This window comes from Oncorhynchus masou, chromosome 7 (assembly GCF_036934945.1).
Source record: "Oncorhynchus masou masou isolate Uvic2021 chromosome 7, UVic_Omas_1.1, whole genome shotgun sequence".
Classification (NCBI taxonomy): domain Eukaryota; kingdom Metazoa; phylum Chordata; class Actinopteri; order Salmoniformes; family Salmonidae; genus Oncorhynchus; species Oncorhynchus masou.
The window spans coordinates 27,791,655-27,818,573 of record NC_088218.1 but is presented as its reverse complement, the minus strand read 5'-3'; the positions used below and the strand labels follow the sequence as shown (position 1 = coordinate 27,818,573).

Sequence of the window (26,919 nt, the reverse complement as noted above, 5' to 3'; positions counted from 1 at the left end):
CTTGGTGTGTATGCCCTAATCTTATTCATTATGGTCTAAAAGGGCAAACTGATCCTCGCTCAGCACTCCTACTATGAGACTCTTTATGAATACGTGCCTTAACCACTGCGCCTCCACTAACCAGCTGAGCCGAAAACCAATTTACCCGTTTCCCTGCAGTGCAATGATTCCATCACTAGAGGACATTGCCCTCCACCAATGACCAACACATGCTGAAGTCGAGAATGTTTCTACCAATGCAGGCTGCTGAGGGGAGAACAGCTCATAATAATGGCTGGAATGGAGACAATGGAATGGTATCGAAACGTCGTTTCCATTGGTTGAAATCATTCCATTGACTCCAGTGGAGTCTGGTGTTGTCTTTGTGTTGCATACGGTTCCAAAAACTCAATTCCAGCCATTACAATGAGCCTGTACTCCTATAGCTGCTCCCAGCCTCCTCTGACTCCATTCCAGTCTTTACTATGAGCCATCCTCTCCTCAGCAGTCTCCAGCAGGTTTCTAAAGCCCATCAAAACAGATACAATGACATGGCAGGATCTGTTGTACTTGTATGTTGTATGTGTGTATTGGCATAATCTTTCTTTTATCCAGCAACTACTGATGATAAACACTTTTCTCTCTGTGTGTCTGTCTGCCTCTCTCTCTTTCTCCAGGACCCCCACCTCCCTACACCTATGACTATGAGATGTACCCTTCGGCCATGCGCCCCCCTCCCTACACCCCCACCCCACCCAGGATAGACAGCTACTCACCTCCCCCTCCGTATCCGAGCTGTAATCGCAAATGACTTGAAGACAAAATGGAGAATCCTGCCCAGGCTACTTGCCCTTCTGAAGGAGCACATCTTGGATTAAGTTTATGCAGTGTTCTAGCAGAGAAAGATGAGACTGTACGCATATCCTTTCGAACCTCTGGGTCACTTAAAATGACTGCATGTGGACTGGACCACTTTGACCTCTTCTTGTGGGTGTGATTGGGTCAATTGAACTGACTGGTGTTTCGGGGCGGGGAGGGTGAACCTCAATCAATTAAAATGACTGTGTGGACTGATCCACTTTTGACTATTTGACCACCACCCCTACATCAATCTAACTGATCAGCTTTTCAGGGATGAATAACACTTTAGTTGTATTTGACTCATGATAATGAATGAGTGAGGGAACAAAGTACATAACTTTATTTGAAGATGTGGATCTCTGTTGTACCATTTCTCTGGTAGAGATGCCTGTTAGCTGGCTTTCCTTCAGGTCAGTGCTCTTCCCTATCTTATTTCTACAAGGCAAAGGAGAGAACTGTAGCCTCGTCCTAGATATGTTTGTGCTGTATTGCCAATTGCTTCATGTGGAAATTACCTGAGGACATGGCGAGACAGCACAAACAAATCTGGGACCAGGCTAGGAAAACTGTGTAAAAACATGAATTGTACTATAGAAATAGGATGGTAAACATGCATGTCCGGGGTGAAGTTTCCTCTAGGTACAGATATACAGTCGTATCAGCTTCCCCTCCCCCAATCCTAACCTTAACTATTAGTGGAGATAGTACAAAACTGATCTAAAATCTAAATCAAACTTTATTTGTCACATGCGCCGAATACAACAGGTATTATACCTTACCATGAAATGCTTATTTACAAGCCCTTAACCAACAATGCAGTTCAAGAAAGAAAACAATATTTACCAAATAAACTAAAGTAAAAAAAAATAAAAGGTAACACAATAAAATAACAATAACGAGGCTATATATGGGGAGAACCGGTACTGACCTCCTCCTCTGACCTCCTATAGGCAGTCTCATAATTGTTGGTAATCTGGCCTACCACTGTTGTGTCATCAGAAAACTTAATGATGGTGTTGTGTTTTGCTGGATCTGTTGGGGTGGTAGGCAAATTGGAGTGGTTCTAGGGTGTCTGGGAGGATGCTGTTGATGTGAGCCATGACCAGCCTTCAAAGCACTTCATGGCTACCGATATGAGCGCTACAGGTGGTAATAATTTAGGCAGGTTACCTTCACTTCCTTGCGCACAGGGACTATGGCGGTCTGCTTGAAACATGTAGGTATTACAGACTCGGTCAGGGAGAGGTTGAAAACGTCAGTGAAGACACTTGACAGTTGGTCCGAGCATGCTTTGAGTACACGTCCTGGTAATCCGTCTGGCCCAACATTCAGCTTTGTGAATGTTGACCTGTTTAAATGTCTTCCGGAACAGCTGGTGCTCTCATGCATGCTTCACTGTTGCTTGGCATAAAATGGATTTAGCTTGTCTGGTAGGTTTGTGTTACTGGGCAGCTCATGGCTAGGTTTCCCTTTGTAGTCCATAGGTTTTCAAGCCCTGCCACATCCGACGAGCGTCAGAGCCAGTGTAGTAGGATTCAATCTTAATCCTGTATTGACGCTTTGCCTGTTTGATGATTCGTCTGGGGGCATAGTGCGATTTCTTAGTGTCGGTTTGGTGTCCCACTATTTGAAAGCGGCAGCTCTAGTGTTTAGCTCAATGCGGATCCTTGACTTCTGGTTGGGATATGTACACTACGGTTCAAAAGTTTTGATCACTTAGAAATGTTCTTGTTTATGAAAGAAAATTACAAAAATTTGTCCATTTACAATAACATCAAATTGATCAGAAATACAGTGTAGACATTGGTAATGTTGTAAATGACTATTGTAACTGGAAACGGCAGATTTTCGAAATGGAATATCTACATAGGCGTACAGAGGCCATTATCAGCAACCATCACTCTTGTGTTCCAATGGGATGTTGTGTTAGCTGATCCAAGTTTATAATTTTAAAAGGCTAATTGATCATTAGAAAACCCTTTTGCAATTATGTTTGAACAGCTGAAAACTATTGTTCTGATTAAAGAAGCAATAAAACTGGCCTGCTTTAGACTAGTTGAGTATCTAGAGCATCAGCATTTGTGGGTTCAATTACAGGCTCAAAATGGCCAGAAACAAAGAACTTTCTTCTGAAACTCGTCACACTATTCTTGTTCTGAGAAATGAACGCTATTCCATGTGAGAAATTGCCAAGAAACTGAAGATCTCATACAACCCTGCTTACTACACCCTTCACAGAACAGCGCAAACTGTCTCTAACCAGAATATAAAGAGCAGTGAGAGGCCCCGGTGCACAACTGAGCAAGAGGACAAGTACATTAGTGTCTAGTTTGAGAAAGAGATGCTTCACAAGTCCTCAATTGGCAACTTCATTAAATAGTACCTGCAAAACACCAATCTCAACGTCAGCAGTGAAGAGGCGACACCGGGATGCTGGCCTTCTGAGTTGCAAAGAAAAAGACGTATCTCAGACTGGCCAATAAAAAGAGAAGATTAATATGGGCAAAAGAACAGACACTGGACAGAGGAAGATGGGGGAAAAAAGTGTTATGGACAGACTAATCTAAGTTTGAGGTGTTCAGACCACAAAGAAGAACATTCATGAGACGCATAAAAAAAAGAAAAGATGCTGCAGGAGTGCTTGACGCCATCTGTAAAGCATGGTGGAGGAAATTTGATGGTCTGGGGGTGCTTTGGTGGTGGTAAAGTGGGAGATTTGTACATGGTAAAAGGGATCTTGAAGAAGGAAGCCTATCACTCCATTTTTGTCCAGTTCGAGGTGAGTAATCGCCGTTCTGATGTCCAGAAGTATTTTCAGTCATAAGAGATGGTAGCAGCAACATTATCCACAAAATAAGTTAGAAACAACGCGAAAAAACTAACATTTAGTTAGGAGCCCGTAAAATGGCAGCCACCCCCTCCGGCTCTATTGTCCAGATCAGCATCTAGGGGCAACTTCACCCTACTCTGATCAAGGCTATCTATGTGCACAGTGAAGACAGGTCTTGACCTGCTCTCGGAGGACTGGGGAATGATGGGTTAATGATGAAATGAATCCTGTGATGGTGATGTTTCTCAACAATCTTTCAGTGTTTATATGTTGTCGCTATGAACATGTGCAGGATTAAAGTTAAATTAAAGTTTCCAAATCATATTGTCTACTCTGCCTCAATAAATACCCAAGAAAACATCTAAAGTCAGTACACCAGTCAATAAGGAAGTACTCAAAGCCCTCTTGTTGTTAGTAAAGTCTAATTAAAATGAAGACGATTGAAATTAATTGTGCCTACTCAAATTTGCACAATGAGCTGTCCATTGATTGTGCAGGGTCTGCTGCTTCAAGGTTCAGCACCACAATGTAATTTACTCAAATCTGGCTTATTGTGAGGTCAATAACTCTAATAAATACATCATGTGCAAGAAACATATTTTTTAATAAATTAAATTATGGTAGTAGTATCAAAGTGGATCTCCGGTTCTCATTCTCATCTTCGCGCTCTCCTTTGCTCTGTGCTTCTCCGAGCATGCACATCCTTGCCTATAGACTATATGCTATGGATAATTGGATTGAGACCACACTAAATAGCCTATAGGCGCAATTGATATTGCACGCCCAATGGAGAATCAGAGATAAGACACACATCGATATATAGCCGAATAAGCAACTCATTCTAAAACACTGAGAAATATTTAAATCTAATCAATTACAAATTACACGACCCTCCCCTGGACTAGATTTAAAACATACTAAACCCTCCCCTTGACTGACATTTAAAAAGCATGACCCTCTCCCATTTTCCTCCAGGTAACCATTCTGTAAATTTTGATCCGCCCCTAACTCATACGCATTTATGTACTGAAAATGGGAATACCTGTGTAAATAGTTAGTTTACAGATAATTTGTAAATCCGTAATAAGAAATAATGATTCATAACGTATAAAGTGGAATCTATAGCCCACTTATACGAAATTGTATAAGCCCTAAAGATAACTTTTTTTTAAAAGATCTATGTCCTTGTTTCATGGTAGGTAGCCAACCCCCAACTTTTCTCAGATTTCTCTCAGAGGAGATAATGAACAATCAATTAAATTGGATAACAAGGCAATGTACACAGCTAGTCACCAAATGTAGGCTATGCTACCATTTGGTTACCATCTGCCTTTGCTAGGCCTGGAAATGTAATAGGTTCTAGGGTTGGTCTGGGTTGAGCAGGGAGAGTGAAGCAGAGGCAGACAACAAACAGGACAGTTTTCAACATTTATTTTCATAAGACATGGTTTCGTTTCTGTAATCAAGTTTCAACACACTTTCAACTCGTTTTCACAATTCACTTAGAATGCTTCATTTCTGTATACCCTTTTTCTCTTTGAGAAGGAGGTGAGGGAGAGAGGACATGAGTATGCAATTGGAGTTCTCCTTTGGGCAAACTCCTCAGTGAGCCGGAAACCGATAAGTGGTCGAGGAATGTTTCAGTTCATTAGTGGAAAAACAGAACACGGTCCCCTCCTCAATAGCCTGCTATTGGCGAAGAAGCACAACCTGAGTCCTTCGCGGAAGAGATTGGAAATCTTTTACACCCCCTTTGAATCAGCTATTGTTTACTCGAAGTAGAAAAGCATGCAACCATTTAAAAACAATATGCTAATGATCCTTTAATCTATAAAATGTCTTGCACAACTATCACTTTATACATTTATGACGCGCGATTGGAAAAGGAGAGTCTGATTTCAAACAACCGCATCTTCGTCCACAATCCCTCTCCTAGCGGCCTCCTCAATTACCTTTTGACCTTTTTCAAAAGGAGGTTAGAGAGGACGGGAGAGAGGACGCAGGAGTTGACCAAATCTATTTCAGAAAAGGGCATTGAGATTCTCCCAGTCATACAGCACAGACCCTGCGGCAAGTTAAAGTGACTAAGGGGACAGTTGAAATCGGTGAGGGGACACTGAATACAATTAGTTTTTCTTTCCACAGTGCAGTGCATTTCAAATGCTCCATGCTCCATGCTTGATGCATGCCTAGCGAATCCCTTGGTTTCATCAAAAGCATGCTTCTCGTTAGAATACCCGCTTTGGGTGAAGGCCTTGTCTGCATTAGCAATGGACCCAATACAGAACTTTCGACATAGGAACAAAAATACAGCATCTTGCAGTAACTGAGTATTCCAGCCACTCTCCTCCTATGAAGCAGTTGATATTAAATTGATGTTTTGGGACAGAAAACATGTTGTTATGGTAGGATTCTAGGCTAATCTGGGCTGGCTCCTCTTCCAAGATTGGCAGGAGCAGTCAGGGGTGGAGGGGACTGTGGAGCCATTATCCTGGTGGCATATGTTTGGCGGCATCTTCGATGGTTTGATTTCCGATATCCATTGTGGCATTGGCAGATTAGCTGGTTAGCGCTAAATAGGCTAATAACACTAACACCTTTTACAGCTAACTAAGAAGCTAACTAAACTCTAGTGGTGGGGCGTAAGGCAGAGTTGATTGAAGCTTAATTTGGTATTTTATTAGGATCCCCATTACCTGTTGCGGAAGCAGCAGCTACTCTTCCTGGGGTCCACACAAAACATAGCATTATACAGAACATTAATTGACAAAAACAGCTCAACGACAGAACTACATACATTTAAAAACAGCACACATGGCCTATATATCAATACATACACACAATCTCTAGGTCAAAAGGGGGAGAGGAATTGCTTTCTGTTTTTTTAAACTAGGTTTGCTGTTCTTTTGAGCAATATGAGATGGAAGGGAGTTCCATACAATAACGGCTTTATATAATACAGTACGCTTTCTTGAATTTGTTTTGGATTTGGGGTCTGTGAATAGACCCCTGGTGGCATGTCTGGTGGGGTAAATGTGTGTATCAGAGCTGTGTGTAAGTTGACTATGCAAACCATTTTCAGTTTCTTATAAAAAGAAGTGACACAGTCAGTCTCTCCTCAACTCTTAGCCAATAGAGACTGGTATGCATAGTATTTATACCAGCCCTCTGATTACAATGAAGAGCAAGCATGATTAGTTCCCATATGGTCTAGCGGTTAGGATTCCTGGTTTTCACCCAGGTGGCCCAGGTTTGACTCCCGGTATGGGAATTAACTGTTCTAATATTGAGCTCCCAAGTGGCGCAGTGGTCTAAGGCACCGCATCTCAATGCTGGAGGCATCACTGCAGATACCCTGGGCCACCTGGCTGTAACACAACCAGTGGTGTTTGGCAGTACCTGTAGGGTGGTGCACAGTTGGCTAGTGTAGGCTGTCATTGTAAATAAGAATTTGTTCTTAACGGACTTGCCTAGTTAAATTAAAAAAACATGCTACTATGTTCTGGGCCAGCTGCAGCTCAACTAGGTCTTTCTTTGCAGCACTTGACCACATGACTGGACAATAATCAAGACAGGCTCAAGCCAAAACTAGAGCCTGCAGGACTTGCTTTTTTGAGTGTGGTGTCCTCTCTCCATCTTTACAACCATTGAATCTATATTCTTTGACCATGACAGTTTACAATCTAAGGTAACACCAAGTAATTTAGTCTCATCAACTTGTTCAACAGCCACACCATTACCAGATTCAGTTGAGGTCTAGAACTTAGGGAATGATTTGTACCAAATACAATGCTCTTAGTTTTAGGGATGTTCAGGACCAGTTTATTACTCGCCACCCATTCCAAAACTGACTGCAACTCCTTGTTAAGAATTTCAGTGACTTGATTAGCTGTGGTTGCTAACACGTATATGGTTGAATCATCAGCATGCATGTACACACAGGCTTTGTTTAATGCCAATGGCAGGTCATAAGCTCTGTTGCAACAAGGATCCACCATGCCTCTGGACTACACCCCTTCCTGTGGGGAAGGGGGATTTAAATACACAGTTCAATCACTTGATACGTTAACCATCCAATAGGAATGCTTGATTGTTACACATGTAAAGTAGTGACTCCTGTGACATTCTCACCCACTTTAAAATGAGAGTTTCCTCGCAGAGTGAGTGAAAACACTGCAAAATGACACACGTGCAATATTATGTTTCACACACCGGTTAGCAAAAGCACTTTTTTAAATAAACCCCCCATATTTACTCAAAACAAACTAAGTCCCCTTGAACATAAAGGTCTCCAATACCTTCTAGCTAGCAGCTCTCCCACATGGTGTCCTAGGGCAGCCAGGGCCATTCTTGTTGTCGTCTCCATCCACTGTTTCCTCTCTCTAGTAGACCTGGGGCATCAGGTGGCCCCATCTTGGTCGCTTCAGCCCCATCGCTCAGTGGACCATTCCATCCAGCTCTCTGCGTGCCCCCATGGCAGTGTTATCCTGTTCTCTTAGCTGTAACTTCCCCCTCAGCTTCATCAAACCACACACATCCTTCAGCCATGTCCACAGAGCTGCTCAGTCTTCAAGTATAGGGCACCTTAACACGCCAGGCCAGTTAGGTCGCACAAAGTCTCATAGACCAGCAGGGGTGGCTTCCTCTTCTGCCCCAGCTGCGCCCAGACCACCACGGGAGAGACTGCAGAACCTGAGAGGACACAGAAACACAAGACCGTAAAAGGAAAATAAAACTGGCCCCTGCTCCACAACTGCCCACTCAATGGCCCAGACCCTGCACTTGTTACGCCAAGTGTCAGAAGGTAGAAAAGTGACAGGTTTTATAGGGACTGGGTTGAGCAAGCAGAGTGAAGCAGAGGCAAACAACTAACAGGACAGTTTTCAACATTTATTTTCATGTCTTGGTTTTCAAGTCACTGTTTCAGTAATCAAGTTAACATTTTCACAATTCAGTTAGAATGCTTAATTTCCATATACCATTTCCTCTTTACTTTAAACTTAATAACCATGCTACTTAAAATCATTACAAAAACATACAAACTATACCAAAGAAACAAAGGGGCACAGGAAGCGAAGCAGCCAGAAGGCAGGTGGCCAAATTTTCTCAAAAACTTAGTCATAAAGCACTAAGTCCATTTTCCATGTTCTCTCAAACATGTCAGCCTTAAAGGGGAACTGCAACTGCTGATTTGGCCTCTTTTTTTGACTTGCTCCTCAAGAAATGCTGGCAGCCATAACAGAAACCAAACATGAGTTGACTTGGGAATGTGGTTTGACACACCCATCAGTCAGAACCTTGCCTGCAGCCTTTCCCCCCCACTCAGTCACAACAAACAAATCTCCTGCATGTTGAGTTCTCCAGGTAGATGTATGGTGAGATTCCAGAGGAAGCTTTGAGCTTTATTAAATCCACTTTGAAGAAGTTCAGCTAAGTGTGATTGAAATTTAAAGGCAATGTTCCCGCTTTAGCGGAAACTGTGTTTATGATTAACGCTGCATATGTCGGCTCAATCAAGTTTGCTCTCAAGTGGCACAGCGATCTAAGGCACTGCATCTCAGTGCCAGAGGCGTCACTACAGACCCTGGTTCGATTCCAGGCTGTATCACAACTGACCGTGATTGGGAGTCCCATAGGGCGGCGGACAATTGGCACAGCGTCATCCGGGTTAGGGTTTGGCCCGGGGTAGGATGTCATTGTAAACTGAATTGCAGAGATGAATAAAGTTAAATTGTTTATTTTGTTTAAGTCTGGCATTGTTTAAGTTATTTTACAACTACAATCTGTTTTTAGGATTAAACTGAAAAAGAACAACTTGTGTAGAAAGTAAACATCCTCACCTTTATGGTGCCAAGTGTGCTTATGTCGGCATAACAAAGAGGTAGAGAAAAAAAAGGCAACTTCTGACTATTTCTAATCTAGCGATCGATGACAGCAGAGTACACTGCCCAACCGTATGTCATTCGAAGGAGGTGATCTTCCTGATTAAAATGGTGTCTGACTTTAAAAAATCTAAATATACACATTGTGAGATACTGGGCGAAATTATTCTTATTTCTTATTATTCTTATTTCTTATTTCCCCAAAACAATGGCAGTCTGAAAGTTCGAAGAGCAGTCTTTTTTATATAATTAACTAAATGTATGGTGTTTTTGGTTTGTCAGTTTCATTGTTTATTGTTATGCTATAAATGGTTATTTAATGTTTTTAACTGATAAAATGAACTACAATATTTTATATTTGGTCATTTTTAGTAATTACGACATTAGTAAGGATATACACTTATTATGTATTACTGCAATTAATAAATTATTCCAATAGATGGCAGCATAAAGACAATTAATTACATTTTAGAAGATTAGTTATCTCCCTGGATACACCACTCCCACACACAGGAAAACTCCCGCACACGTTTTTTCTGTACCTTTCCACACTATTAAAGCAAAGATGAAGGACTGAAAAAGCATTTAACAGATTACTGTGAATTAATATAATGATCAGGGGTGTAATGTTGGTTTTAAAAGTGGGGGGATATCCAGTTGAAGTGGAGTGTTTATCCAGTTTATCCAAACAACCTACCCTACCGATCGGAGACGTCCTCATCACATTCCAATAATAAAACTGGGGGGGACAAAAATGCCTTCGGAATATGGGGGAAGAAGTAAGAAGAAGAGACATGTTTGGGCCAAGAAACACAAGCAATGGACATTAGACCGGTGGAAATCGGTCCTTTGGTCTGATGATTCCAAATTAGAAATTTTTGGTTCCAACTGCCGTGTCTTTGTGAGACGCAGAGTAAGTCAATGGGATGATCTCCTTATGTGTGGTTCCCCAATGTGAAGCATGAAGCATGGAGGAGGAGGTGTGATGGTGTGGGGGTGCTTTGCTGGTGACACCGTCTGTGATTTATTTAGTGTTCAAGGCACACTGAACCAGCATTGCTACCACAGTTTTCTGCAGCGGTACGCCATCCCACCTGGTTTGCGCTTAGTGGAACATTCATTTGTTTATCAACAGGACAATGACCCAACACACCTCCAGGCTTTGTAAGGGCCATTTGACCAAGAAGGAGAGTGATGGAGTGCTGCATCAGATGCCCTGTCCTTCACAATCACCCGACCTCAACCCGATTGAGATGGTTTGGGATGAGTTGGACCACTGAGTGAAGAAAAAGCAGCCAACAAGTGCTCAGCACTTGGAACTCCTTCAAGACTGTTGGAAAAGCAGTCCAGGTGAAGCTTGTTGAGAGATTGCCAAGAGTGTGAAAAGCTGTCATCAAGGCAAAGGGTGGCTACTTTGAAGAATCTCAAATATATTTTGATTTGTTTAACACTGATTACTACAGGATTCCATATGTGTAATTTAGTTTTGTCTTCACTATTATTCCTTAATGTGGAAAATAGTACAAATAATGAAAAACCCTTGAATGAGTAGGTGTCCAAACTTTTGACTTGTACTGTTTAGAATTAAGCCCCCCCCCCCCCCGTCAGGTGACCTGGCACTCCAGCAGCTGTGCAGCCTCAGTATAGTTCTCCATTAAACCAACACAGTCAGCCGCACAGTAACGGAGACGAGCTCTGAATAAATACCGACGGTACATAGAATAAACCATACATAGGACGCGTTGTGACAATAATACGCCATGGGGGACCGTATGGCTTTGTTGCTGCTGGTTATTGCGACCACGGCGCTAGCAGTTGAGGTAAGAAACCGGGGAAAGAAAGACAGGACAAGGCTGAGCTCCATGCATATTGTTCTTCTCTTCCGCTGCTATTGATGGAGGGAGCAGCCGGGTGATTCCAACCCATGGGGGCTAATTACGCATGAATAGAACAAAATGAAATCAGACATTCAGCAAGGCTGTGAACATATTCCACGCCTGAATACATGTTGGACAGCTTTTTATCTCGTTTAGTCTGACTCGAAATGATCGTAGAATAGCCCGTGTTCAGGTCCCTTGTTCTTTTTGCTCAGTGCTGTTATTAACGACTCTGTCATTGCTTGAATTGAAATCTAGTTTTATAGCCTTTGGATAAGTTTTACTTTTAATAATTCAAGATGAGAAATCATGACATTTATTTTACACAGAAAGTAAGACCTGATGAACCTTTCTAATCTGTAGGCTACGGCTGAGATTCATGTGTAGCCTATGTAAACGAACGTGATTTGTTTCTGTGCATAATTGCACTTCAACACATCCTAGTCCAAACAGGTTTCTGTAGTGGCAATATTGGTTATTGTATCCGGAGCTTATGGGTAATGTGAACACCATTTTGTAGACACTTGTGTAGTATTTGGTTCGAATATATTTTTGAGGTGGTGGGCGTGAAAATAAACATCTAACGTTATAGTGGGTTATTCCTTCCCTTAGATTAAGCTTTCTGTAGCCTAAAGACATACGTTACTCCCAAAAAAGAGCCAAAGAGTAGACCTATTACCCACTCATTCTGCACATTGCGTCCTTGGATAAGGGTAAAATCGCCTGTTTTCCCTATGTCAACCTGTTTCATGTAAACTCGAGAATAAAGATAATGTTGTGAGACAGAAGTAAGATGGCGGCGGTGCACTGCAGCATTCCATGAACACAGGCAGAGATTTTGCACATAATCACTGATCATCCGTCTCTCTCAGGCGACATGCCATGTCGGTGTGAATTTGGCCTTGTAAAGAGAGCGACCACAATTGTTCTCTTAAGACAGTCTTACAGTGTTACACAAACGTTACACTGCAATTGCGGCTGACTTGCTACATTTGGTGTGTCTGAGTGTGGGAACTGCGGTTTGAATTTTAACAAATTATTTTAGGCAGTAGCGGATATGTGGGATGTGGGTGATCCTTGTAACAGGTCGATGCGGGTCTGTGGGCTAGCTAGGCTAGCCACACAATAAACATTACTCTCCACACACCTCAAGTTCAAGATGTCAATGTCACTCAGGTTTTACTAGGCCTTTTCACCTCCAGACAGTTTACATAGCTAGTTGTTGTATGTAATATCCCTAGTGTTTCTGACTATATGTATCAATTATTCTTCATCTTAGTTCACTATAGCCAAAGGGTGTTGGTGATATTTAAACATGTTAAGATACTTTAAATCAATTAAATGCCAAATAGGCTATGACGTTTGAAGTTTATGTTCAAACCTCCCAATACAGAAGTAAACAGTTAGTTGGTTTTTCCCTTATTGTGGGTTGTCAATAGTTGACAATTAATTTCATGATTTTTTTTGGGGGGGGAAAGAAAGCTGACTTAGGTTATAATGCTTCATTGCTTGTTATACACATGTATAAGCCACACATTGAACAGTCTAAGGACCCAGAGGGCAGGGCTCTCTTGTTAATCCGGCCTCTATACAGACTGGAGTGTACGGTGTGGGCGCTGAATTCCAGTTTTCCATCCTTGAACAAATTGGTCGAAGAGCAACCCAGGCAGTCTGTCAATGCACTGCAGTCATTCAAGCCCAAAGCAGCACAGCCTCACGCCCATTAGCGTACATTATAACCATTGTCTCCCTTTGGCATCCACTGCTCATGTTGCAGCTTCGTCCAACCATCCATTTAAATCGCCAGTTTCCAATAGCACTTTAAAGGGACAATTGTCTCTATGTTGCAGTCTCTACAGTTCCTACCCTAGTAATGGTTAGTTGTTGGGTGCCAATCATTGTCTCTTTTTTGGGATGTTTCTTATGCCATGCCAACCATTAAGCCCCTTTTTATGTTTTGGTGGCAGTGCCTCTTTCTGTCTGCCAGACAGAAATTCCTGGCCCTTTATGGCGTTGTCATGTTATTTGTTATGTTGTTATGGGGCTGTTGTGTTCTCCCCACGTTGGGATGTTCCTCCCCTTTCAGGATTTGTTGTATTTTGGACCCTCTATCTCCCATGTAGCCATACTGGACATCCTCACCTTTAAGTAATGTGTTCGTCTGAAACGGTCATGTCACCTATCCCTTTAATGGCATGGAAGGTTTTCAAGGGAGCTGATCTCAGTGAAAACACCTGGCATGGTGGTGTAAGGCTGGCTTTGTGCTCTGTAACCTGGCCTTTCAGATAGCATCTGTGGCTGGTTATCTCTTTCTTGCTATCCCTGGGCCGTGTTCAGTTGGCATGAAATGGAGTGAAACAGGGAGTGACTACCTGTACTTGTCCAATAAGAGATGTTGTTTTAACGTTGCAAAACATTTTGCGACGGTGTGCCCTAATGAACACAACCCCGAAGAGCTTCACAGACAACATTTTAGAGGCTCTCACAACATCAGGATGGGCTCGAATGAGAAGCGACTCAAGCCCCACTCTTCACAATCCCTCATCTATACAGATCAGTGGTTCTGTGCAGGTGCTGTTCCATTCCAATGCTCCCCAATGAAACCTGGATGAGTTATCAGGGACCCCACCTCCAACCAGGAGAGAATGGGTGTGTTCCAGGTTGTCTTTTTGCAGTCACACTGCACATCTCATCATAATAAAGTAGCTCCTGAATCTCCAGGCTTTGTGAGTTCTGATCATCTGCAATAATGACGACCTGGATGACCTGGAACACGCCCTATATCCCTGCTGCTATGGCAACCCCACCGCTGCCCTGTACAGGCCAGTGGATCACGTCTTAACTGTCAGTGTCACCGTCATGGCCGCCGCGTGACTGAAGTGGCCCGCGTTGTGTGTGTGACCTTCACGTCCGCACATACAAACCTGGAACTTAATAATCTGATTGAGCGACCAAGCGCAGTCAAAGAGCCTGGTGGAAAATAATCAAGCTGTGATGGTTGTTCGTGGTGATATCTGTTTTCAGGGGGCTGACTCACTGTGGCTTATAGATTGAGTCCCAAATGGCACCCTATTCCTTATGTCGCCTTACCAATAGGGCTCTGGCCAAAAGTAGCGAGCTACATAAAGAGTACAGTGCCATTTGGGACGTAGACATAGTCCACCGTTTAACTTATAGCCGCAGAGAGTAAGAGCGAGATGGAGAGAAAAAATAGGGAGGGCAGAAAGGTCAATAATGATGTACATCGATGTATGGGACAGTGATCTGTGTGACCCGTTGATTGAGCACATGTGGATATATTAATTAATAATACATCCGATGGCAAAATGCTCCTGACATACACGCAGACAGTTAAATACACACATGCACGCTCGCTCTACACAACTCCAATACACAATCACACAAACACAGCAGCATGTGTCTTAGGAATTATGCTGCACACTTGTCCCTCTGACTACAAAATGGCCCCTTCTTCTTGTCAGCCTCCTTTATACTTGATTGATTTGTCCTGTTTGACCAAATGTCTCCCAAAGCAATTAAATAACTACTCTAAAACATGTATTTTCTGAATTTCAAATTGACCCCTAGCCCCTACAGGCTACACACCTAGACACTCCTGTAGATCTGACTGTTTCTGAAAGAATTTGGTAGGTATTGGTAATAGCTTACTTTTACCTTAATTCAGCCTGGGTGTAAATATCCCCATATTGATTCCATCGTTCTAACCATCCAAACCTCTCAGATCGACAGGAGTGGATAGGGAGGAGGGGGCTATTCCTTCCCTCATCATTATCCCTCCTTCTCCCATGTTGTTGGGTCTGTTTTGAAAGGATTGAGCTACCCTCCCTGCCCACCTCCTCTCCTCCCTCCTTATCCCCTCTTTTCACTCCTTCTCCTGTGTTTTGGTGGCGGTAGTGCCCTCCCCGGTCGCCTGGCACCCGTGCTATAGTTAGAGCGCCGCCTCCCAGAGATACTCATGTCTCTGCTCTCTCACTGCTTTTCTTCCTGTCGTTCCTTCCTTTTTATTTGTCTTTTTTTCACCACTTCTTTCTTCAGAACGAGCAGACCTAAGTCTTTCCTTGTTCAATATCTGCTCTTGCTCCCATTCCTCCCTTTCATTCCCACCTTATTTCTCTTTTTTTACTGCCTTTTTCTCCAAGACAGGCCAACGCTTCCCTCGCTCAACCCTGGACAGTGTCCCTCTGTACATTGGTCTTATGTATATTTATTGCTACATGTGCTGTGAAGGGAGTTATTATATGCGTATCACTTTACAACAGTTTCAGTCAACTATGACCTGACATTTGCAGAATTGAATCAGTGCCGGTCGAAACGTTGATTTGAGCTTCGATTTAATGCGGTTGCTCGAAATTGCTTTGTTGATTATAGTGTGCTGTTTTAAAATATCTAATATCTCGAAAAGGACCTCTTTGTTTCATGAACTAAATTACTTAGCTGAAATGTGAGTAGCATTGTGTATGTGGCGTCAAGAAGGAGTGGGATATTCTTGGCTGTGCCCTGCTATTCCCACTTCCTGTTTCCTTGTCCCAACCATTACCTGGGATGGGTTTCCTGTATTTGTTTGACGCATGAGGAGACATATAGCCTATTGTGTGCATGACAGTAATGGAACATGGGTGTGTGTGTACATTTCAATTTGTGTGTGCGGGCGTATTTGTCTCGCACTTGATTCGTTTTGTGTGTGTATCTCTCCCGTGTGTGTGGGTGTGCATTTTAATTTTACTTGATTCATTTGTGTGTGTGTGTTTGTTCAGTGCCCCACTAAGATATGTGGGTATGCTGCTGACCCCATGCATTACCTTAATTCTCAGTATGGGGAGCTAGTTCTAGGAAACATGTTAACATATATCATAGTCTCATACATTGAGACTTCACATAGTAGACTTGTTCCATTGTGGCTCAGTTGGTAGAGCACTTGCCCTAGGCTTGGGCGGTATCCAGAATGTAAAACCTTCATTCCGACACTGAACACAACAAACCCCTCTGATACTCTTTAATCTGAAGGTTAGCAATGCTAACAAGTACATGTAAAATCCCATAGAGATCGCATTGCAAACATTTTGTACAGTTTCTGACCTAAACTCAAAAATCACTCAAAAATGCTACTCACAGTTTGCTGCATGCATAAAACAACTATTAGCCAGCAAGGTCTCTTGATCCAAAAGGGGTTTCTCTGCTGTTACCAAGCCTCCCGAGTGGGGCAGTGATCTAAGGCACTGCATCTCAGTGTTAGAGGTGTCACTACAGACCCTGGTTTGATCCTGGGCTTTAACACAACCGGCTATGATGGGGAGTCCCATTTGGCCTAGCGTCATCCGGGTTAGGGGATTGTTTGGCCAGGTTAGGCCCTCATTGTAAATAAGAATTTGACTTGCCTAGTTAAATTTAAAAAGTGAATGCTTGATTTTGGAAGAAGCTAACCACTTACAGTACCTAGATAGCTAACTAGCTACTAAATCAGAGCAAATGCATAACGGCAAAGCATTTAGCACATTTTAGACAGTTGACATTGTCATAAGATATTTAGTTATGAATTGCATACTGTAATTAGATCACCTGGCATATGCTGCGCAAAAAGTGAGTGATTCAAAAGGCTCCGGTCTCTTGTCCTTGTGTGCTTGTAAACAAACACCAGGTGACACGTGACTGGGGACTACAGTAAGATTCAGAATAATGTGACTGGTGAAATGAAGAACGCAAAACACTTTTATTTATTTTTTTATAGTAACTTCTATTGCCAACTATGAAAATAGCTTACATAAAGCCACCAAATGAAAACATTGCAGCCTGCAGGTAGAAAATATATCCTGACCAAAATAAATATCCTATAAATCACATTGGCTACACATGGCCTGTCTGGAACGAAACTTGTAACATTGCATCAACTATTAACTTGGTCTGGCAGAAGCTTGACTTGCAACATTGTATACAATATTCTGGTCCTTCAGTTTCCCACACCAGTGAGCTCGGGACAGACACAGATGTAGGCTATTTGGCAAGGGTTAAGAAGATGTGCTTGACTTGGGCAGGAGCTCACTGGAGCTGAGTACCGACACCTCAACATTTCTACTGCTTGAGCTCCTGTTCCTCTTGTAGAATATTAGCTCAAAAGTATTGTGGAGCCCTTGCACCTAAATATAAAGTGTAAATATTCCTCTGTGGAGATGGTTGTCCTTCTGGAAGGTTCTCCCATCTCTGCAGCACTCCACTAATCAGGCCTTTATGGCCAGACAGAAGCCACTCCTCAGTAAGATGCACATGACAGCCCACTTGTAGTTTGCTAAAAGGCACCTAAATACACTCAGACCATGGGGAAACAAGATTCTCTGGTCTGATGAAACCAACATTGAACTCTTTAGCCTGAATCAGGGATTGAAAATAATTTGACAGTAGATTGTCGATGTGATTCATGACTGCTTGCTAGCTAAGATTTTGAAACTTTTTAATGTTGACATGATCAGTCCAATCAAAGCTATGTTAGATATAATGTGATTTGGTGTAATTTTGTCTGTGGCATTCTTGAGCCTTCTTGGATGGTCACTTTTACTCTAAATCTATGGCAGCACCCAAGGGTCTTGAACTGCTTAGCTTTCCCTGTAGATTAAAAAAAAAATGGAGACAGGATGCACCTGAGCTCAATTTTGAGTCTCATAACAAAGGGTCTGAATACTTATTTACATAAGATATTTCTGTTTTGTATTTGCAAAAATGTCTAAACCTGTTTTCGCTTTGTGATTATGGGGTATTCTGTGTAGATTGTTACAGCCTTGTTCTAAAATTGATTAAATAGCAAAGTGTGGAAAGGGTCAAGGGGTCTGATTACTTTCTGAATGCACTGTGTATATATACACACGCATTTATGCAATACCAGTCAAAAGTCTGGACACATCTACTCATTCAAGGGTTTTTCTTAATTTTTTTATATGAAAAAACACATGGAATCATGTAGCTTTGCACACTCTTGGCATTCTCTCAACCAGCTTCACCTGGAATGCTTTTCCAACATTCATATGTGGAGTTCCCACATATGCCCACTTGTTGGCTGCTTTTTCTTCACTCTGCGGTCCAACCCATCTCAAACCATCTCAATTGGGTTGAGGTCAGGTGATTGTGGAGGCCAGGACATCTGATGCAGCACTCCATCATTCTCCTTCTTGGACACGGCAGTTGGAACCAGAAATCTCAAATTTAGACTCATCAGACCAAAGGACATATTTCCACTGGTCTAATGTCCATTGCTTGTGCTTCTTGACCCAAGCAAGTCTCTTATTATTGCTGTCCTTTAGTAGTGGTTTCTTTGCAGCAATTTGACCACAAAGGCCTGATGTCAATCAGTCTCCTCTGAGCAGTTGATGTTGAGATGTCTGTTACTTGAACTCTGTGAAGCATTTATTTGTGCTGCAATTTCTGAGGCTGGTAACTCTAATGAACTTATCCTCTGCAGTGAAGGTAATTCTGGGTCTTTCCTGTGGCGGCCCACCTGAGAGCCAGTTTCATCATAGCGCTTGATGGTTTTTTTGGTTGTTATTTTTTTTTGGGGGGGGCACATTGTCTTAAAGTAATGGACTGTCGTTTCTCTTTGTTTATTTAAGCTGTTCTTGCCTTCATATGGACTTACCAAATAGGGCTATCTTTTGTATACCACCCCTACCTTGTCACAACATAAATGATTGGCTCAAACGCATTAGGATGGGAAAAAATCCACAGATACGTTTAACTGGGCACACCTGTAAATTGAAAGGCATTCCTGGTGACTACCTCATGAAGCTGGTTGAGAGAATGCCAAGAGTGTGTAAAGCTGTCATCAAGGCAACGGGTGACTACTTTGAAGAATCTCAAATCTAAGACGTATTTTGATTTGGTTACTATATGATTCCATATGTGTTATTTCATAGTGTTGATGTCTTCACTATTATTCTACAATGTAGAAAATAGTAAAAAATTGAATGTATAGGTGTCAACTTTTTACTGGTACTGTATATATACAGTACAGGGGGTAGCCTGTCATTGTAAATAGAATTTGTTCTTAATGTTCTTAACTGACTTTCCTAGTTAAATAACAGTGCATTCAGAAAGTATTCAGACCCCTGACCTTTTCCAGATTTTGTTACGTTACAGCCAGTCTTATTGCTTCCCGGTGAGATTGTCAACTGTCGTCATAGGGACACAGTAGCACATCTCGACCAGATGGGAATAGACGTCATCGTCATGGCGATGGCCACGGCAACCAGTCTTCCGTTCCCGGGTGCAGGGTGTAATTGGAATGTTGGCAGGCAGGGCGTGAGGGAAACGAGGGGCTGTCTGCCCTATAATCACTGTAACACACTCCCACACCCAACCCACCCGAGGATCCGGTCCCAGAGACTAGCAGATAGTATTACACAAACACGCGCGCACACACTCCAAAGACCAAGCACATGTACCATTATACAGTCATGCATGGAGTCGCTCTCACTCACACTCACACACACACACACACTGATAGAGTTCAAAGATGAGCTCAGGCCAGGGGTTTAAGTCACAGCAGGCCCTGCTTGGTAAGTGATTAGTGAATGTGTGTGTACGTGTGCTTGCCTGTTCATGTTTCTATGTGTCAATGTGCCGGCTGTCATTCGGTCACCTCTCTAGCCTTATCTCATTATCTTATCTAATAAAGTCGTGACTGATTTCCTTCCTAACTAGTTTCCCATGGCGTCCAACCGGTATTCCAAACGGAATAAGGCTCTGTCCTCCGGGGCAGTGGTGGAAAAAGTACTAAATTGTCATACTTGAGTAAAAGTAAAGATAACTTCATAGAAAATGACTCAACTAAAAGTGAGTCAATCAGTAAATACTACTTGAGTAAAAGTATCTGGTTTTTAATGTACTTATGTATAGTGATGGAAAAAGTACTCCAATTGTCAGACTAAAGTTAATGCTATTCATCAAATTCCTTATATAATACAAACCAGATGGCACATTTTTTTTCTTCCTTTTGATATAAGGACAGCCAGGGGCACACTGGCTGTCTTCCAGGGCACATTCAGACACAATTTACATACGCAATATTTGTGTTTAGTGTCCAACAGATCAGAGGCAGTAGAGATGATAGGTGCGTGAATTGGACCATATTGCTGTCCTACCTGAGCATTCAAAATGTAAAAAGTTATTTTGGGTGTCAGGGAAAATATATGGGAGTAAAAAGTACATGTTTTCTTTAGGAATGTAGTGGAGTAAAAGTAGTTAAAAATAGAAAGATAACTACTGAAGTAGTTAAGTTCAAAGTATTTTTACTGATAAAAATAAATAAAAAAGACAAGTCTGGCCTCTGGCTATTTCTCTTTCCTCCCCAGTCATTGTTGATGTGTGTCTGTCTACTCAGTATCTGTCTGTCATTCTTATCGATCTGTTTATGGTCTGTCTCTATACGGCCTGGCTGCATCTACAATGGCATCTTATTCCCTTTAGAGATCACAACCTTTTGACCAGAGCACATTTCGAATACAGCCAGGGAGCTAGACAGTGTTGTACTATTAGTGCACTACATGGGGAATAGGGTGCCATTTTAGACGCACCCTGTGTCTCTGGTGGGCAGGGACAGGCAGAGGACACTCTCCAGACCTAATAGCTGATCTCAGGCGACACTCGCACCGCCAGGGGGGTCTCCCTCGGTCTGAAAGCTGATCCCAGTGGCCTGGGACACTCCGATAACAGCTCACCGCAACAGAGCCACAATTAATGCCGCCCCGGGACTTTGGGACTGGTTCACAGAACAGGTCCCGCGAGGATTAAATCAAATCAATATTATACACTTTGTCTTCGGTGTGTGTGTGTGCGCGCATGTATGTACAACACTGCACGTGCATGCACATTATGCATATGAGTGCGGGTGTGCATGTGCGTCTTCATGCTAATGTGAATAGAATGACAAAGGAGAGGATGGACCCAGCCAGAAGAAGAATTAACCCCTGATCAAAACCCACAAGATCCCCATGCAAACCAATCGGAAGCACCCTATACCCATTGGTAGAGCTAGAGGAACAGTCAATGTCCCACCAATAATAGCATAAAGACAGACACACACACACAGAGACACATTCTCACTGGACAATAGGTTTTCTGTTTAACCAAATGAGTCAATACTGACTCAATGTCTGTGTGACTCTTAGATACAATACAGAGCAAAGATCATGTGTGCTTAAAGATGTGTGATAGAGACCTGTTATGTTTGTCTGGTTTCAATATAGGTCACCGAACGAGGTCATGCGACTGAAATGCGGCCATGATCCAATTCAATGAAAATAACTTTATTTGTCCTGTGTAAGGCTGACCCCATTTTGTCGACTGGTAATGTTTTTAGTTGAGCAGTTAAAAAAAACACACAGTAAAAACAGGGTTTTATTTTTGTATGTGTTTATTGACGCCTTTTCTCAGTGGACTAATCCATTGTGGAGACCGCGGGATGGCTCCCCATTAGTACATTTAAAATGAATTCCCATCATTTCAAATCTACAATGTTTGGTTACCGTCATTTCTGTTAATGCAATATACCCAGGTCTGCTTCCTTTACACACTGTCCTAGAAAAACTATCAACGTGGCTTCTTCTCTCTGTGTTATGGTGGATATGTAAGCACGTTGACAGTACGTTCCTACTAGCACCAGCTGGCTAGGCGCATTCCAAAGATTGTACGTGGGTTTAGGATTGACTGACTTTATTTTCGGAAACGGTCTGTTTTCATGGCCTACGTTTTAGGATGAGGCAAATCTTCCCTGTGTTTTCAGGCGGTGGCCGGCTCTATTTTAATGATGTGTTCTAGTTTCCATGGCATCAACTTTTTGCTGGTGGATCTGTGAGCAACTGGGATCATTAGCCAATGCAGTGCACCAGGGGCCAAAGGCTTGATTGATTGGAGCGTTCTCCACCAGTGCTGTGCTAGTAAGGCTAGTACCAGTTGTTCCAAGCTTTGGATTAAGGTAGATTTACATTGGGGAGTGCTGAGTAGTCTTGGCCGCATGTCGAATGCCTTTCTACCCAATTCTCCCAGAGTCACCTGACGTGCTATCATTTTGCATTTGGCGTGGCACGGTTGACCATTAATTGCGCAGGTATAAATTGTTTGTTGTCTGTGTGGGGGAAAACTCTTGATGTTTTGAGCCGGGACTGTTATTCTCATATTTCCCAGATTTTTTTTTTGATTTTGATTTTATTTTTAAAACTTAAATCAACTGTATTAGCCTTTTACTGTGTGCTTACGACAACAGTACATAGGTCTGTGTTACCTCCAATATGCTCCTATATAGGGTACTTTACATGCAATGTCTAGTTGGATGGTGCAGTAGTGAGAACAGTATCTTGTTGTGACAGCAGCAGGAGGGTACCATGGGTGGTATCAGTGTGGATTGAGACCACTGTGGGATATCTCGGCCAGGCAGCTCAGCGTAATCCCCCACCCAGATTACTGCCGGCAGGCTGGCCAGCCGATAGATGAGATAGCGATGCTGGCGAGGCGATGGATGAGAGTGGGCAGAGGAAAGCGAGGGAGCAGGTAGCTCAGGGAAAGCCCCTTCTCCTCTCATAATGTCCACTACTCCTCTGTTCTCTTTCTCTCTCACTCTCGCTTTCTCTCTCCTGTCTTTCTTTCTTTTCTCTCTCACTTATGTTTTGAACCCTGCACCTAGGAAACCATTACTGTTAAATCTCTCCCGACTGGTTTGTGCTCCAGAGTGAAGTTTTCCCTAGGTACATATCAAGGATCTGCTTTCCCTCCCCCTATCCTAACCTTAAACGTTGGGTCAGCTTTGTACTTCCTGCACTAAAATCAGGGTCTAGGGGCAACTTCACCCTACTCCACTGGGGCTCATAGTTTATACACCTTACGTACATCACCTTACTTGAACCTCATACGCACAAAGTCTCATTGTCCATTTATATCCCGCCCTCTTTCGTCTCTCGCTTTGTTTGCTTTCTCTCTTTCTAACCTTTCCATTCCGAACAGTCTGATTTATAAGACTGCAGTGGGATTTGGCTGCTCCCCAGGACAACCCCTCCCCCTCTCCCTCCCCCAACTGTTTGCAGCAGGATGGAGAAGAGAGGGGGATGGAGAAGAGAGGGAATCGAGGAAGGACATTATTTACAAGGCAAAAACAGATGAGGTGATTTTGAATACTGGAAAAGTGGTTGAGAGCGAGTGCGAGGGAGGGAGAGCAATTTTCCTTTAGTGTTCACACGTCAGCGCAGCGGGTAGGTCTAAAAGCAATATGGGGATTGCTCCACGTAGGCCTCCGTTCCAGTTTCTTCACATTTAAGACGCTTAACATCTAAGTGATAAGTAGGGGACGGGGGGGCTGACATGGAACTGGGTCAAATTTCAAACACTTATTCTAAAGTCCTTTTTACATCAGCAGTTGTAACAAAGTGGAATTGGGTCATGGTAGTCTTTCTATAACAATAACCTTTTTTCACACTCGTGTCAACCTGAACTGTGCTCTTTTGGCTCGCTTTCCAGTGAATACTGACTGGACGATGGCCAGCCTGCTTCTTTCCAGCATGATTTGAGTGGGGCATGGCAAGCTAACTATGCCTCTATTCACTTTGGGCTGGAAGTAGATATGTTATGGGGCCAGCTCAGGTCCAGCTTTAGCGGCTGGACCTAGCCATGTGACTAGAAAATATCCACGTAAAACGGTTTGGGTTGGGACGATAATGTGGGTGTAGGAGCATCATGACATATCTGACCCTATCTACCCCAGGCTTCTACAACTCCAGGCATTGTTGTGCATACTTTCTACCCAGTCCTGCAGTAATGCACATTATTCAAATATTAAACTAATAAAGGTAGTCTCTCTGGAACGGAATTAGCTGAAATCAAGTTTGTCAGTAACTGCAGGGCTGGGATAAATGTTGGAGAACCCTGTTCGACACCGTTGATTTGTTGTAGAGCAGAACTAAGACTCTCTGGTCTTGTGCACACATCACAAGGGAGGGGTACCGCTTTCACTACTGTAAATATACAGAAGAAAATGACATGACTAACAAGCAGATGTTTCCTCTAACTGCATATCTACCCACTGGGAAAAGGCATCAGTTCAACGGCTAGTTTTGATTTACATTTGATTGAGTTCAATGTGAAATTGACAGAAATGTTAACCATGAAATTGGATTTAGTTTTAAAGTTGAGTGAAAACACAACAATTTCCCAAAAACCTTTTACGTTGAAGACTTTTTGCAAATCCAATCAGATTTCCACGTTAATTCGAAGTCATCACATTTTCTGGTTGAAATTACATGGAAACAACGTTATTAAACCAGTTTGTGCAAAGTGGGTAAGGTCAGTCTCCCTTTCCTCAAACCTTACCAGATCAAATTGTATTGGTTGTGTACACATATTTTGCAGATATTATTGTAGGTGCAGCAAATGCTTGTGTTTCTAGCTCCAGCAGTGAAGTAATACCTAACGATGCACACAAATCCCCCAAATTAAAAGAAAGGAAATAAAAAATATCAAGATGGGCAATGTCAGAGTCCAGAATATAAATATATATGTATATGATGGTGTGCAAAGACATGGACAGTATAGGAATAGAAAAGGATACAACAGTAGTTATATAGGATAAGCCTTGACCATAATACAGTATATACATATGAAGTGGGTAAAACCGTATTTAAACATTTCTTAGTTACCAGTGTTTTGTGTAAAAAAAAAAAGCTTTGTCGACCAAATGTTGTGTGTTCTTTCGATCAATAGATTGGTTGAAAAATATATATATGTTAAACGTATATTTTTCCATATAGACACACCCTATGTGTTTTAATGAAATTAACTATATGTATTGACCTTGCCTGATGCTTTAAGCACACTGTTTGATGAAATAAGACACAAATTACTTATGAGGGAGCCAGAGATCAAGATAACCTGACCCGACCATCCTCCTACTGCATTTAGCAGATTCTGACGTTGATCTCCTAAAGTTGCCGGTAATAGGCTACACAAGGAGTCTACAACCTTTCATTACCATTGACAACATTTAATCCTGCAGGTAAAACATATCCCGATTAAAAATAAATATCCTATACAACACAGTGGCTACGCATGGCCTGTCTGCAACGAACTTGAAACATTGTATCAGCTTGGGTCTGCCCTGAAGCTCGCAGCATTGTATATAATATGAATGTATATACATTTATTTATTTAAAGTGTGTGTGTGTGTGTGTGTGTGTGTAAAACATATATATATATATATATATATATTACACACTACCGTTCAAAAGTTTGGGGTCACTTAGAAATGTCCTGTTTTTTTGTAAGAAAAGTACCTTTTTTTGTCCATTTAAAATAACATCAAATAGATCAGAAATACAGTGTAGACATTGTTAATGTTGTAAATGACTATTGTTGCTGGAAATGTGTGATGTAAAAAAATAAAAAAAATGTTTGGAAAATCTAGATAGGTGTACAGAGGTCCATTATCAGCAACCATCACTCCTGTGTTCCAATGGCACGTTGTGTTAGCTAATCCAAGTTTATAATTTTACAAGGCTAATTGATCAGTAGAAAACCCTTTTTCAATTATGTTGGCACAGCTGAAAACTGTTGTCCTGATTTTAAAAGAAGCTATACAACTGGCCTTTAAACTAGTTGAGTATCTGGATCATCAGCATTTGCATCAGCATTCGATTACAGGCTGAACATGGCCATAAACAAAGAACTTTCTTCTGAAACTCATCAGTATATTCTTGTTTTGAGGAATGACGGCTATTGCCCCCCCCCCTTCATCAGGGACACCTTGTTCCATTTCTTGTCACATGTCTGTGGAACTTCATCAGTTTGTCTCAGTTGTTGAATCTTGTTATGTTCATACAAATATTTACACATGTTAAGTTTGCTGAAGATAAATGCAGTTGACAGTGAGGGACGTTTATTTTTTTTGCTGAGTTTATATATAGCTTTGAAAGACCATACATTTATTTTTATTTAACTAGGCAAGTCAGTAAAAAAAAAAATCTTATTTGCAATGATGGCCTAACCCGGACGACACTGGGCCAATTGTGCGCCGCCCTATAGGACTCCCGATCACGGCCGGTAGTGATACAGCTTGGGTTCAAACCAGGGTCTAGTGACGCCTCGAGCATGTAGATGCAGGGTCTTAGAACGCTGCACCACTCAGGAGCCAACCATCCAGCTTTGGAATAGTTGTAAGGTCTTTTTCCCTGCCTTTGAGAGGCACTGGGTATTGTACCGAGAGACGTCTAGCAATTGCCCTAATCTAGTGATATGATATACCTTCAATAATCTCCAAACTGCACGCAGAGACATAAAAATGGTATTAATGAGTATCTCTAAGTAAGTAGAAAAACAACCTAAATCTCAGAATCTTGCAGAATCCCTTTAAACCTGCACTTTGAGAGTTGTTTGGGGAGTTGTTTCTCCACCCCTCTCTGGCTCTGATGGCACAGTAGGAATTGGGGCACGGCCCCTATGTCACCTCCCT

General features: G+C 42.2%; 2 protein-coding genes and 1 non-coding gene across 4 annotated transcripts in view; all 3 read left to right on the top strand.

Moving 5' to 3' along the window:
• LOC135543620 (cysteine and tyrosine-rich protein 1-like) overlaps positions 1-26,919 on the top strand; it is a 387,961-nt gene that overhangs the window by 14,034 nt on the left and 347,008 nt on the right. Inside the window, exon 4 of one of the 2 annotated variants that reach the window (XR_010456231.1) lies at positions 657-2,198. Coding sequence is in view for 1 of the 2 variants with exons in the window: in XM_064971042.1 (XP_064827114.1) it covers positions 657-790 (134 nt within the window). In the remaining variant the exon portion in view is untranslated. Of the gene's footprint in view, positions 1-656; positions 3,993-26,919 lie in introns of those variants that run through there. The other variant, XM_064971042.1, reaches the window with a different exon arrangement.
• Positions 6,870-6,941, top strand: trnae-uuc (transfer RNA glutamic acid (anticodon UUC)). Its single transcript has one exon. It is a non-coding gene; the product is annotated as a tRNA-Glu (tRNA).
• The window catches only part of LOC135543619 (amyloid-beta A4 protein-like), a 39,993-nt gene continuing 24,255 nt past the window's right edge, over positions 11,182-26,919 (top strand). The window contains 1 exon segment of the mRNA XM_064971041.1: positions 11,182-11,372. Within this exon segment, the coding sequence (XP_064827113.1) occupies positions 11,313-11,372 (60 nt within the window). The 5' untranslated portion in view covers positions 11,182-11,312.